Source organism: Hipposideros armiger, unplaced genomic scaffold (assembly GCF_001890085.2).
Source record: "Hipposideros armiger isolate ML-2016 unplaced genomic scaffold, ASM189008v1 scaffold_69, whole genome shotgun sequence".
Classification (NCBI taxonomy): domain Eukaryota; kingdom Metazoa; phylum Chordata; class Mammalia; order Chiroptera; family Hipposideridae; genus Hipposideros; species Hipposideros armiger.
Genome location: NW_017731419.1, coordinates 2,534,459 through 2,548,695, shown reverse-complemented (window position 1 = coordinate 2,548,695; position 14,237 = coordinate 2,534,459). Strand labels below are relative to the sequence as shown.

General features: G+C 50.2%; 1 protein-coding gene across 1 annotated transcript in view; it reads right to left on the bottom strand.

The window, feature by feature from the left end:
• Positions 1-1,365: 1,365 nt before the first annotated feature.
• CUNH14orf132 (chromosome unknown C14orf132 homolog) overlaps positions 1,366-14,237 on the bottom strand; it is a 46,113-nt gene continuing 33,241 nt past the window's right edge. The window contains exon 2 of the mRNA XM_019642516.1: positions 1,366-7,075. Coding sequence (XP_019498061.1) covers positions 6,851-7,075 — 225 coding nt within the window. The 3' untranslated portion in view covers positions 1,366-6,850. The remainder of the gene's footprint in view (positions 7,076-14,237) is intronic.

Below are 14,237 nucleotides of genomic sequence, written 5' to 3'. Positions count from 1 at the left end.
CACCCAGGAAGTGCTGTATGTTTGTGGTGACCAGTGAACCAATGAAAAAACAAACTGCACACTCACTGTCCCAGGTAGGATGGGAATTTGCGGGGCTGGTCTTTCAGGTATCCTTCATTCACTCCCTGAATGTCTGCTGGGTGTTTACTATGAGCCAGGCACCGTGCTAGGTGCAGGGGATAAAAAGTTGAATGAGATAAACTTTGCTCTCAGATGACAAGAGGGTGGGGAAACGGGTGGTGGGTAAGTGAACAGGGCTTCTGGGGTTTGCTACAGGAGTGCTGATGAGGCGTCTGGGGAGGGGCATACGGGAGGAGGGGTCGCCCTGCCTGGGGGTGGGGGGGGCAGAAGGAACAGAATGGAGGTGACTGAGCTGAGCCTCACAAAGATAGGTGGACCGTCTCCTGGGGACAAAGCACAGCTTGGACTCAGGCACTTAGGAGTTATTATTTTCTTTTAATTAATATAATAAAAAACGACAACACCAACAGCGCTAACAGTCAAAGGGACACGATTCCACAGCCACATTTTGACATCAATTAAAGTTAGGTATTTTTAATCAAAAGAGCACACTGAAGCCCTACATTGGGAAATAGCCTTTCTTTCGCAGTAGTCAAGTTAGTGACTGATCTCATCGTGAAACCAGAGGGCTTGGGTAGCAAAGGACTATAGGAATAGTTAAAATACCTTTTTATTCAGGAAACGACTTACATTGACATAAGTTGATTATGAAAACGTTAGTAAAACAGTGAACCTGTTCCGATTCTCTCGGAAGAACTGGGGTCGGGAGGGCGGCTAGTTACAAGAATAAGTTTTCTGTAAAACTCTTAGTAGAAAGAGTGTGTAAGCTGTCAAGTGGGAGAAAAAGGGCGGGACATGTGGAAAGGGTCAGAAACAAGGAGATGTACATTTGCCCAAAGGTTGTTAAGCAGCACCCCCCCCCCATGCTTTGTAAGCTTCCCGCCAAGCTGTGCTTCAAAGGCATGGGCGGGAGGCCAGGTCCCTCAAGGCCCCAGAGACACACAGTAACTGGGTGTGTGTGTGTGGGGGGGGGACAGGGGGCAGGTTCTGTCCTGCCCTTGCACCCACTCTGTAGGGTTTTCTCCATCCAGCCTGGGACTCCCCCCGAAAGCCCAAGACAGTGGACATGGACACGTCTTGCTAGATCCCAGATCACTGCCCGCGACTGGAACTATTTGAACTCGAGGCAGCAACCACGCTGACTGCTGTTGCTCAGAAGAGCTTTGATTTATTCAATAACTCACAAATGGGGCAACGGGGACCTTGGGGAAATAGCATAGTTTGGGGATCAGAGACAGTATGGCCTAGTGCTGGGTTTCCTAACCTCTGCACTATTGGTGTTTTGGGGCCAGAGAATTGTCGTGGGGGCTGTTGGGCAGTATCACTGGCTTCTATCCACTCAATGCCACTAGAACCACCCCTCTTCCTCTGCAAGTTGTGAAAACCAAAATTGACTCCAGACTTTGCCAAAGTCCTCTGGGGGACAAAATTTTCCGTTGAGAAGCAACTGGTTCCAAAACTTTGTAGACAGATGTCTTGGGCTCAAGACCTGGCAACTCTCCCAAACCCCTCGGAGACTCAGTTTCCTCAAGTGTAAAAGGTTGGAAGTCCCTTTCCTGCCAATTTACAAGAGCCCAGGTCAGAGCCATCGGGATTGCTGGGACAATGCTCTGAACTGAAAATGCAGTGATTCTCCAATGATGATGTTGGGGAAAAGACAGCTGGTGAGACAGACAGTGGTGCCAGCGGCGGCTGCTCAGCCACGTGGAGTGGGCTCGGTGCGGAATGAAGATCTGGGTCCGCCACGGAGACGGAGAGGTCTGCGCAGGCGCACGTCCGCACTGTACAGCCTGGGTACTGTGCCACCTGTCCAGCCTCTGCAAGGGCTTTCTCTGCTTTTATTATCCATCTTGATGAAACAATTTATGAGTTTTACCATGACTCAGAATAAACAAGGCAGACTTACGTTCCAAAATTGATGTAGTCCATTTTATGTACTTTTGACCATTCCATTATGTTCCTAGCTAGCGTTTTCTCACTCTGGGGGACTCCTTCCACTCTTCAGTCACTAGGGTTTGCATTGTTTTGTCCCCTAACAAACCCCCCCACCCAAAAAAAAAAAAAAGGAACTGCTTAAGGTCTGATCTCAGAAATACCTCGCTTGAAACATCTGGCCACCGTTTAATTTTGGTTACGTGGGTTTCTCGGAGTGGCCTCTTTTTCTGCTTGGAGATTATAGACTCTGTCCTATGGGCTCTCAGTGCTCACTTGCCCAGCCTCTCCTCCGCCCCTCTCACAGAATGACCAAGGTCAGGGTTCTGTGGAGCCAGCGGAGCAGGCGGGCGGGGTGGACCAGGCAGACACGGAGCATTCAGGCTCCAGCTGCTCCCTCTGGCCCCGCGCACTGCTTCTTGGGTGTCCAGCCCACCCAGGACTTACTCTGGAGGCAAAGAGCATTTGCAGGACATGGCAAAGGGGCAGGGTGACAGGTGGCACAGAACATATGCCTGTCCCAGGGCCGTCCAGAGCTCCCTAGCGAATGCCCAGCATTCTGGGAGATGGTGCCCTAAGCCAGGAGTCGGAGCCTTGTTAGTGCTCCACTAATTTACCGTGTAGCCCAGCTGCCCTCCCCAAAATTAAAGGTCCTGATTGGATGCTCTCTGAAGCCCCTTAAGGCTGTGAGCTTCTGAGACATAAATATGGCTGCCCTGCCCTTTCCAGGACTCACAACTCAAAATCCACTCTCCAGCCCCAGCCTCGGAGGCCCATGTTGGGATCGACCGTTCTAGGGGGCTCACCATGGAGGGTGTGGACGCAGGGAGCTGTAGGGTAACTGCCCAGCCTGTACAGGCAACAGAGCTGGAGCCCGATCACAGCTCCTCCACTGCGGGTTCTCGGGCACATAGCCTGGCCTCAGTTTTCTCAACAGAAAAGTGGACAATATAAATGTGCAGTTCTCTGCACTCTCACTCCTGCTCCCGAGGGGTGACTTGAGAAGTAAATGAGATGCAAATGTTCATAGCATAAGGAAGATGCACAATAAATGACAGCAGGAATAATAATAATAATAATCATAAAAGCACTACTAATAATGAAGGAAGGTCATAAATGAGGTCGCGCTCCTGACAGAGAGTACCACTTGAAGGAATCCGGCAACAGTACAGACGGCGAATCTCTCGTCTCCAGGGAGAGAGTCCAGCATATGCAAGTGACCTGGCAGGCGTCCAAGCCTTCCATTTAGAACGGGCTAGAAGATGGCCTGTTGCCTCTCTAGCCAAGTGCCACTCACCTGCCCTCTCTTCCTTTCTCCCTCGGATCCCAGGGGATTCCTGAAAGGGGATATGGTTGTCTCTCTCTGGAGGAGAGTATAGAGGGTCAGGGCTGTCTCACTTGCCTCTTGACGTTGATCTCATAGAAAAAGGGAGGGACAGCAATGACACAGCAGAAACTGGCAGACCGGTCATCTTGCCCAGGCCCCTATAGGAGGTGGAGTCCCCTTAGGACACACTCCAGCCTCTCCGCCAAAGCTGCAGTGACAGGACACACGACCTCATAAAGCAGGGGTTGCTCTGTTTCCTGAGGTGTCCCTCATGCACATAAACACAGGTTGAGACACCGACAGCTTGCAAAAGGGAAATGGATGGGCAAGCACAAAGAACATTCCAGCACATGTAGGACCCCTTCTCTGAGGAGCAGCTACTAAATAGGCCAGCCCCTCCACTGGCTCCTTAGGTCCAAGTGGGTTCTGGGGCCACCTCACCCAGGAGAAGCCAGATGGGCACCCCAGGATGGGGTCCAACAGAGGAGCACCATTCCTCCTGCTCGGGGGGAGTCCTGGGGTTCAGCCGAAAGCCTGAGCCGCAGCTGGGACCCAACCTACAACATAGGCTGTCCCATGACCCCCCTCACCAATTCTGGCTGCACAAGCCTCACGCCTGGGGGCTCCTCTGTGGGGCTCCCCTCTGCATGCGTCCTCAGAAAGCTGGTTTCTGGGAACTTCTCTGGCCATACAAAACAGACTTGTGCTCAACTTTAAAGAGGCGGGCAGGTGACAGGGACCACCACCCTGAAACCTGGGCAGGGGGACAACCATGCCCTATCCTAAGACTTCTAACTGTGGGAGCCGGTGCTGGCCCAGCCACACCATGACGTGGGACTTTGGGAAATGGCCTCTAGATTCAGGGCCTTGTTTAAATGTGCCCTGGAGGTAACACCCAGTCACTGAAGACAGCATGGTGTTGCAGAAAGAGGCTGGCTTTAGAGCTAGATGGTCCAGGTTCAAATCCCAACTTGTCACTTTCATGCTGTGCAGCCTCAGGCAAGTCACTCCACTTCTCTGAGCTTTATCTGTGTATTAGAGCAATGATGGATAATGAAACCATAGGAGGTTGAGATGGAATGATCCTGAACAAGTCACTGCAATCTGTATAACGTAAAGTTTAGACAAGGTGGTCCCTAAAGCTCCTGACTATCTATGGCCCTAACACTGAAAAGAGAGAAAGAGTTGAAAGTCAAATTTAACTGACATGTATGTCAGGGGTAAAAAACCCCACGAACATTCATGGGGGGAGATCCCTGTGCCCAGAAGTGCCCAGTGAGCAGCAGGCCCACAGGGCTGCCCTGGGAAGCTAGGTCCTCTAAAGCTAGAGGCCATCCTTTCCTTCCCCCATCACAGCAAACACAGAGCCCTCTCTTCCACTACCATCTCCACAGGCCATTTACAGATGGGGAGATGCCATCTGCCCCTTCCAGGCTGCAGACTCCCCCAGCGATGTGAGGTCAGAAGGTGAAGAATCAGAGTATTGGGGCTGAGTGACGCCCCGTGAAGACAGCGAGCATCACCTTGTCTCCTTACCCTGGCCCTGACCTCGCTCCTTCAGCTAAGAAAGACCTTGCTCATGGGGCAGACATGGGGGCTTGACAGAGGAGTCTGTTAGGATGATGGGCACACGACGGCTGACTAGCTGGCCCAGGCTTCAGGCTGGGCTTGCAGAGAGCAGGGCCCGTCAGTAATTTCAGAAGGAATCCATGAAGGAGGCCCCACATCCCTTCTCCCTCTCTTCGATGTCTCGCCAGCTCTCTGAGCTCCTGACCTCCACTTAAGCCAAAGCATTTGTGGATGGATACATGGCTGCAGTGACAGATGTGACCTATAAGAGCTGGCGGCCATCTGCTGGTGCTGTCTGGAGGTCGGGCTGGTAATCCTGTTATCACAGCAGCTCAGTGCCAGCCTTCCAGAGGCGACTGGCAGCCCCTGGACAATGAAGATGTCCCTTTGCCTTTCCCCAAGAACACTCGTTTCTCCTGAGACCACAGTGACAAATTCAGCCTTTTTGTAATTGTCCCCAAACATCCACAAGGGATTTTTTAAACCAGTCTTTCAAGTTTCTCAACCACAGAGGGGGACTTTGTGCCATTTATTTATTTTCTTTTGTATGGCACAAGGAGAAGACAAGAACAGAGTCACCCGCTGCCTGTAGGCGAGTGAGTCCCCCTACTCCCCATCTTGTCACATTGGGTGGCTGCCTCGGGACAAGGGGTCCTGTACAATGGCCTTTCCTAAGGTCTAAAGAAAAGTGGGCCCTTTCCCATGCTGTTCCCCCAGCACGTCCCATCCACTCTGGTCTTTACATGGGGGCTCTCTCGTTTGCCAGGCCCCCCAAGAATGTAGGGAAACGGACTCGGGCAGAGCTCATTCACATCTGCAAGAAAGAGCGTGCACGGTAGCCAGACGGAGTTTAAAATGCAGGCGCCTGAATGCCCCACCCACTTGGCACAGCTCAGGGTCCTCTGGGTACTCCCTGAAGGCAGCTGAGGAGGCAGGAACCTGCTAGAAAGAGGGCTCAGAGAGACCCCCGAGCTGGGTCAGGAAGGGTCCCTTCTGATCTGGTCCCTTCACTAACATGCCCGGGAAGCACAGGCAAGCCAGCGTCCTCTCCTGCCCATCCGTTAAATGATGAAGTGGACACCAGCCTTATTGATCTCTAAAATTCTGTGATTTCTCAGACAACAAAGAGAATCTTTCATGTGAGTGGCCTGAAGAGTCAACTGTGTGGCAGATCTAATTTTTAAAGGCTCCTCTTCTCCTCTTTTCAAAAAGAGGAGAAAGCCCATCTAGCAGAACCCCACCCCACACAAACACTACCCCAGAAATCCCACCATGTCACCCAGAAATCCCACCATGTCACCAGTAATCCTCCCATTCTTGGCTTTCCTGATGTTTTGGGTTTCGTAAGGGGCCAGATGTCTGGTGACAAAGGTGCTATTTCCAGGTCAAATGAGGAACGTCCTATAGCCCTTCAAGTGGCCGACACCAATATTCCAAGGGTCTGAATGAGATTGGGATGGGAACATCAAGTTCTGAGGGTGCTCGGGCCCTGCACCCCACACACGAGACAAGTCTGCATGACGAGACACATAAGTGATTATTTACTGCCAGCAAGCGATGGCCCAGCCATGTCTGTATCTTGAATCGAACTCGTTCCCTTGGGTCTTTCTCTTATTCTTGGAAAGCAGTTTCAAGAATTCCTCAGTCTGCTCTTCCAAGGCCTTGCGCTGCCGTGCCTCCAGGGGCTGGAAGCTCACGCCTCCATGTTTTCAGGATCAGCTTGACCACGGCATGGGATAGTTGAAATCAGGGCTGCTTAGGGAAGTTCCAGACGCGTGGTCACTGCCCCTGGAGAGGCCGTGCGCTGGTCCGAAGTCCTGGCTCTGGAACGTGGGCGCAGCCAAAGGCCAACAGCGACGGCGCCCCCTGCAAACAAACCAAGCCTCATCCCCCGTGAGCCCCGCGCAGGGGAGGCCACCTGGAGCTCTCGGCTCCTGTCGCTCAGAAGGTGAAGGCGTACACCACACCCACCACCACAATGTTCCCCAGCGTCGCTATGATGGCAATCCAGAGCAAGACAGCGTCGTTAGAGGACCGCGGAGGCTCCTCCGGCTGGCCCTGGCCATTGGAGGCCGCGTGGACGTTGGTGGAGGAGTTGAAGAGCGAGTACTCGGCGCTGAAGTCCTCATTGGGCGAGTCCATGAAGGCTCCTCCCATCATGGGCAGCTGTGAAGGATGAGAGAGAGAATTAACCAACCAGGGTCCTGGAGGCTTGGGAAAACTGCCATCCAGAGGGACATCTCTGTGGCCAAGCCACCGCCTGCGAAGATACACCATCTAACAGGACTCTGCTTTTGCTTTTTTATAATTGACAGTATATATTTTAATCTACAAAAGTCAGTATTCACAGCAACCATTGGAGGCAGACACCCACACCCATTTTGCAGATGGAAGCATTAAGGCACGCAACAGCTTGGCACCTCATCCGACAACTAGCTGGCAACTCCTTGGGACTTTCAAATGTCCCATCTCTCAATGCCAGGCCCCTCCATGACAGCATGGGTTGTAAAATGCCTTTAGTTTTCTTCTAATTTTAAGAGTAACATATGCTCAGCATAGAACATTAAGAAAATATAAAAGAGGATAAAGAAAAAAGTGAGAATCATAATCCCACCACTTTGGGATGATCACTGTTAACATTTTAATATTTTTCCTTTAGAATCTTTTTTTCTGTGTGTGTGTGTGTGTGTGTGTGTGTGTGTGTGTGTGTGTGTGTGTTTGAGAGAGAGGGAGAGAGAGAGCATCCACGAGAGAGACAGAACACGTTTAAGCATGTGGTTTTATATTCCTGTATAAAAAGTCCATCAATATACCATTTTAATAGTAGTATAATATCCTATCATAAATACAAGCCACAATTTAACCATTTCCCCTAGAAGTGGAGATTTCAGAATTTCAGGGCCGGCCAAATGGCTCAATTGGTTAAGAACTCGCTCAAGAGTCCCGCCCAAGCTGAGCTGCGGCTGAGCTGCCAACAGGTGGCAGGATGGCTCAACTAAAAAAATAAATAAATAAGTAATTTCAATTTTTCCTATGATAAATAATGCACAGATAAACATTTTGTACATACATTTGGGTGTGCATTCATGCATTTTTATTTACTGGGGCAGACTCCAAGATATAGAACTTCCTAGTCTGTGGTAGGAACATTTTAGGGCTTCTGGTACACAGGCACAGGGTCCCCAGGAGAGAGACTCCCAGTGCCTCCCATGGCCGCCGCATGAATAGAAAACAAACACACACAGAGGTCAGCCTCAATTCCATCATTTGGAAATTGGGGAGAGTCAATCAGGAACTGACTCACGCACGGTCAGAATGAGGGAATGGAGGCTGAAGTCAGCTCGGAAGCAGGTGTTGAGAGAAGCATCTGGAAGGTGCCTTGGAATGGCCCTCCAGCCGGCCCCTGCTACTTTTAAGCCACTGTTGAAGATGTCCTCTGGGTGGTAACTAGACCTTCTCACACCAGTGGGCAGGGATCGTCTCACTGGCCCCTGAGAATGGAATCCTTGGGTGGGAGCAGGTTTGGGGGCACAATCCCTAACTTCAAACACTGAAAGGGCTGTCATGCAGAGAAGGGTGTGGCCAAGGAGGCAAAACAAGAACAGAAGATTCCCCTTGCTGAGTTAAACAGTAACAATCAGAGCAACATGGATAGGGTACGGGGTTGGGTGGAGGGGGGCCTCGTCTCCCCATCAGATCATGTCAAGATCAGAAAAACACTTGTTGGCTTGTTGAAGTGGGGGCACCAGGACATAGTGGACCCATGGCCAGTGTTCAAGGTCAGTGTTAAGTATATGGGCTTCCTGGCCATAATGTCTAGGAAGGCAGGGACTTCCCTATTTCCATCATTATCCCCAAGGCCTAGAACAGTGCAGACACTCAAAAAATATTAGGTGAATGAATGAATTCTGGGACTATAAGCTAGGACCCCAGGGCATGATGAGATTTGGCCCTAGCGCTAACACATCCTCGCTGTGCTATTTGGGGCTATTTCTTAATCTCTCTGGGGCTCAGGTCTCTCATTTAAAAATGGGGAAATTAATACAAGCTTTCTTATAGGAGGAAGTTGCAGAAGGCTCCCACACTACGTGAAAAATGTTTTCTAGGGAGAAAAGACAAGCCACAAAATAAACTCAGATACCATTCCTGAAATTAAAAACATGTCTACAAAATAATACTATATATTATGCCTGGATCCACATATATGTAAGTAAAGGTATAACCATGGATTGTGAATATACCATCCAGGTTCACCATAGCAGCTGCCTCTGAGACAGGGGGACATGGGGGACAAAGGAGACCAATTTTGTCTGTAATATTTTACTATAAGAAAAGATGAGTGAACATGATGAAATACTTAAAAGCGATCTATTCTGGTCAGTGGGCATATGGTATTTTAAACTTTATAACCTTAAGAACAACACTTCGAACACTAGAGTGCATGGCACATGAGGTGGTTATAATCACCACTGTGGGACCAGCCGCTCTCTGAAGCCAGGATGGTGCCCCAGCCCACAGGGTCCTGTCCCTCAGTGTTGGGGTCACCATGTAGCACATGGTGGCTGAGCGCTGTGTGGAGGGGCTCAGGAGGGCACAGCCGTCATGGACACTGGGGCACCGCCCCCTGGGGGCCATGCCATCCCCACCCTGCCCCCCACAGCAGAGCTGCTCAGAGGACAGGAGAGGCCTGCTGGTCCCCATCTGTTCCCACTGAGGAGACAGAGGTTACATAAATCTTCCCTAAGCTGGGCCTCTCCCGAGAAAGAAACAGTAAATGCTTTCAAAAGGAAATCTTCAAAGCAGGGTGACCAGACATGGCTCGGGCACTTCCCTGAATAATGACCACCCTTCAGTGTTGGGAAAACAAGGGAGAATGGGCTTTTGTTAGGAGGCTCTGTGAAGTGGGCCTGCTGGCCATGCTCTGGCCTCCACCAGACTCTCCTCCCTTACAAGGCCATCCGCAGGGCCCTGGAGGCCACAACTATAGAATTTGATGCTCTTGGACTGTGGATTTTAAAGCTAAATTTGTACAGGAGTACAAACATTTGTACTGTTTTCCCCCATCTCCTCGGAGCCAGGAGACTGGGGTTCTGGCCCCACTGGAGTCCTGCCTCCCTCTCGGAGCCTCACTTACTGGGGAGCAGCTCAGATGCGTGATCGCCAAGGTCATGCTCACTGCTCAGAGGTCCTTGCCAGATACCAAGAAACTCAGAGTCAGTTATAGATGGCCCTAAAGTGGATGCCAGCGTGGGGAGAATTGTCAGATAAACCCTTAGATAAAATCCTCAGGAGGACAAACAGGACACCCCATTAAATCTGAATTGCAGAGAAACAACAACAAAATCCTTTCTTTACGTGTAAGTATATCCCAAATATTGCGTTGGACACAACTGAAGTAAAAAATTATAGTAAACATTTACCTGACATTCAAGTTTATCTGGGCGTCCTATATTTTTATTTTCTAAATCTGGCAACACAATAGGCAGCCAACCTGAGAAATGGCTGCAATTTCAGAATTTGCACAGCAACCACGCCCTCAATTTTGTCTCTTCTGGGCATGCCATCTGTGGCCCAGGCTCTCTGGGTGACCTAGTTCATCGGAAAATTCCAGGACCACTCCGGCCAGCTTACCAACATTGTAAAGTAAGTCCTGTCATCACTAAATTCTCGCAGGGTCTCTGTGGTCCAAATATAAAGGCTGGATAGATGCACCAGGAGGCAGACAGACACTCAGGACGCCAAGGGTAACCCGTGACCTCTGACCTTGAAGTGCTCAGCATTCACGAGGAATATAGACTCAAACACATCATCCTAAAACGGCATTACATGCACTTTAACAGAGATAAGAACAAGGCAACGGGGTCTCACACGTGAAGCAGGGTAGGATGGGGTTAATTACTTTGAGCTGAAGAATCAGGCATGAGACTGGACCCCCGCGCTGCTACTTTCCAGCTGTGTGACATGGGCAAGTGACTGGCCCTCTCTGGGCCTCCGCTTCCTTATATATAAAATGAGGATAATAGTGGAAACCATCTGATAAGGTGCTGTGGGGGTGAAATGTGCTCATGAGTCTGAAACACACAGCACCCAGCTGTAAATCTCAATACTCATGAGCCGCAACTGTCAGTGTCATTGTGGCTGTCGCGCAGGGTGGCCCCGGGCGCCCAGGGCAGAGCCGGGCCTGCTGCCCTCTCAAGGCCTCACCTGAGTGGAACTCTTGATTTTCTCCATTTTCCACTTTCAGAGTTGGTTAATTTTAAGTGAATTCCACTGGAAACACGAGAAGAGAAATGGAAGGCCCCCTGCAAGATAAACGGCGATCCCCTGACCGCGAGTTCTGAAGGTGAGGGCTGAAGACCCATCAGGGCGGAAGCATCAGGGAGAGAAAAAGGTGGCCCGAGCTTTCCTTGCCCACATGTGGAATCTTACTAATCGGCACAGACTTCCAGGAGGCTCAGGTGGGGACCGTGGGGCATGCTGGAAAGTCGCGACTCCTGACCCAGGGAGAGGAGGAAGCATGGGGCCGAAAACGTGCAGAAGACGCCCCCCCCCATCCCCCGAGGAGGACAAGCAGTCCTGGCCCCAGGCCCGCCTGTGCCTGCTGGACGCCGCCACTTCCTCTGTTGGGCCTATTTCCTGTCTAAACAGCGAGAATTCCAGCCCCAGACCCAGGGGATCCTTATGCAAAAGTTAAAATACAATGAAAAGGCTTTTCTAGTGCCAGCCAAGAACGAGTAAGCCCGTTACAGAGTACAACTAGGAACTCTGGACGATACACAAATGGAGGTCCTGAGCATCTGGCAAGAGTAGGCAGTGGGAGAAAGCCTGAAGACAGACGGGTCTCCCTGCCTGTTGCTCAGCTCCCACAGCAAAAGCCCCAGGAGAAACGCCCTCTTTCTAGGCAGAGAACTGAGAAGAGGGGCTCCTGGAGCTGGAGAGTTTGGGGGATCCCCAATTTCTTTCTTTTTTTCTTTATTCTCTCTCTGGCCCCACCCCCGGAGGAGCCTCAGCTGCTGGGCTGCGCCTCTATGGCCGTGATGGCGGCGGTAGGGACACGGGTACCTAAAGCACAAGAGAAAACCCTCCTCTCCGGCCAGAAGAACCGAGAAAAGGGCCCCTGTGGTCAGAAGAGTGTGGGGGAGCTTCCCTTGTCTTTTCTCTCCTTTGCCCAGCGGGCATCTGGCAGCGCAGAACTGTGTGACAGCACAGGAGGATGAAGGTGACAGAAACACTGAATTTCCAGTCAGAGGGTTAGGAAAGAGGGCTCCTGGGAGCCAAAGAGTGTCCCAGGGGAAAAAAGCTGATGAGGGGAGGCCCTAGTCTGTGTCTGAACCTGCGCACCTTCTGGGCTTGCCCGCAGGGGTGCTTGCGCGGAAGCGACCCAAACACACGCAGTGAAGCCTCTGGGAATGGAACTAAGATGCAAACCCAGGTCCAGACCCAGCCCTGAGAGGCGGCTGTGCAGCAGACCCAGCACCGCCACGGCTTTACAGCCGGAAGTGACATTGGGACCACTGGTTACAAAGGGCAAGGCAGAGATCTTCTGAAAAAAGAATCTCCAAATGGCTTCCCTGGCAAATTCTACCAAATACAGAAGGAAGAATAATACCAATTCTACACAGTCTCTTCCAGAAAGTAGAAGACGCTTTCCAACTCATGTTATGGAACGCTTTCCAAATCATGTTAATGACACCAGCGTTACTCTGCTAGCAAAATCAAAGATGGGACGAGAAAACTGCAGATCGATATCCTAATTGAACATAGACCCAAAGTAGACACAGATATTGGCAAACAGAATCCAGCAATATGGAAAAAGGATAATGCGAGCCGGGCCGAACATTTCAAAAATCAATTAATATAATTCACTACTCTAGTGGAAGTAACAAGAAACAAAATATAATCCTATCAGCAGGTGCAGAAAAAGCATTTGACAAAACCAAACATCCATTCATGATATGAACATTTGTCAAACTGAAAACAGAAGAGAACTCCCTAAATCTGATAAACAACAAACAGGAAGCCTGGAGCTAACATCATCCTTAAACTATAAAAAAGGTCAATTATATCTCTATATTCAAACAATACACAATTGGAATTCAGAAAATCCCAATTATATGAACACCCCCAAAAGCCCAAAACTAACTTAAGTATAAATCTAACAATATGTGCGTGATCTGAGTGCTGAAAACAACAAAATATTGATGAAATAAAGCAAAGAAAATCTAAAAATACTAAGAATGAGAAATACTATGGTCATGAACTGGAAGATTCGATATTGTTAAGATGTGAATTCTCCCCCAATTCATGTCTAGATTCAGTGCTATCCCAATCAAAATCCTAGCAGGAATTTTTGTAGATGCAAGTAAGCTGCCCCCAGCTTTGTATCTGCAAAGACAAAGGACCAAGTGTAGCCAAAACAGTTTTGAACAAGAAAAACAGGGTCCAGGAGCTCACAGTACTGTTATTTCAAGACTTACGATAAGGCTGCAGTTAGCAAGACAGTGTGGAGTTGGCAAAGGAATGGACACGTAGATCAATGAAACAGAACAGAGCGTACAGAAATCGATTCCCGTAAATGCGGTCAATTGATTTGGAAGAAAAATGGTCGGTGGGGGCCAGGGATGCTGCTACCCATCCTACAGCCCCGACAACACAGAATTATCCAGCCTCAAATGTCAATAGTGGGCAGGTTAGAAATCCTGATTTCTACCAGGGTCAAAAACAGGCCAAACTAATATCTGGTGTCCAATCGAGATGCTACCTGTCCCTGGGGAAGGGGGTGGAGTCTGGGAAGGAGCCTGAGGGGCTCAGGTTGGCGGGGGAGGGGCTGGCTATGTTCTGATCTGGGTTCTGGTTACACAGGCACACTTGCTTGGAGGAAATGCATCCAACTATACATTTTCCTGTATGTTTATCATACTTTGAAAGTTGTCCTTTAAGGAGAGAAGGGAGGGGAAGGTGAGGCTCGCACAGGAATCTTGCATTTGATTCAGATGACTTTGGAGATGGAGCCTCTACTCAGACTGTTCACGCTGCATAGATGTCACTTCCCCCTTCAGCACATCAGGGAAGCCTGTCCCTGCAGGGCGGGCCACCAGGGTGGGCAGTGATCCGTACTTGTTCAACTGCCGTCCAGGGACCCCGCAGGCCCCGGGTATGGACAGACAGGTGATGCAGGGTCGCCTTTATTAATGTCATCAACCAAAATGGATGCAGAAACTGCCTCCAGAAACCATTCAGGAGTTTGCCTATGGTCAGTTCCTCAGGTGGCAAAGGGCAGTGTCAGAAGTTGTGTGAGTGTGTGTGTGTGTGTGTGTGTGTGTGTGTG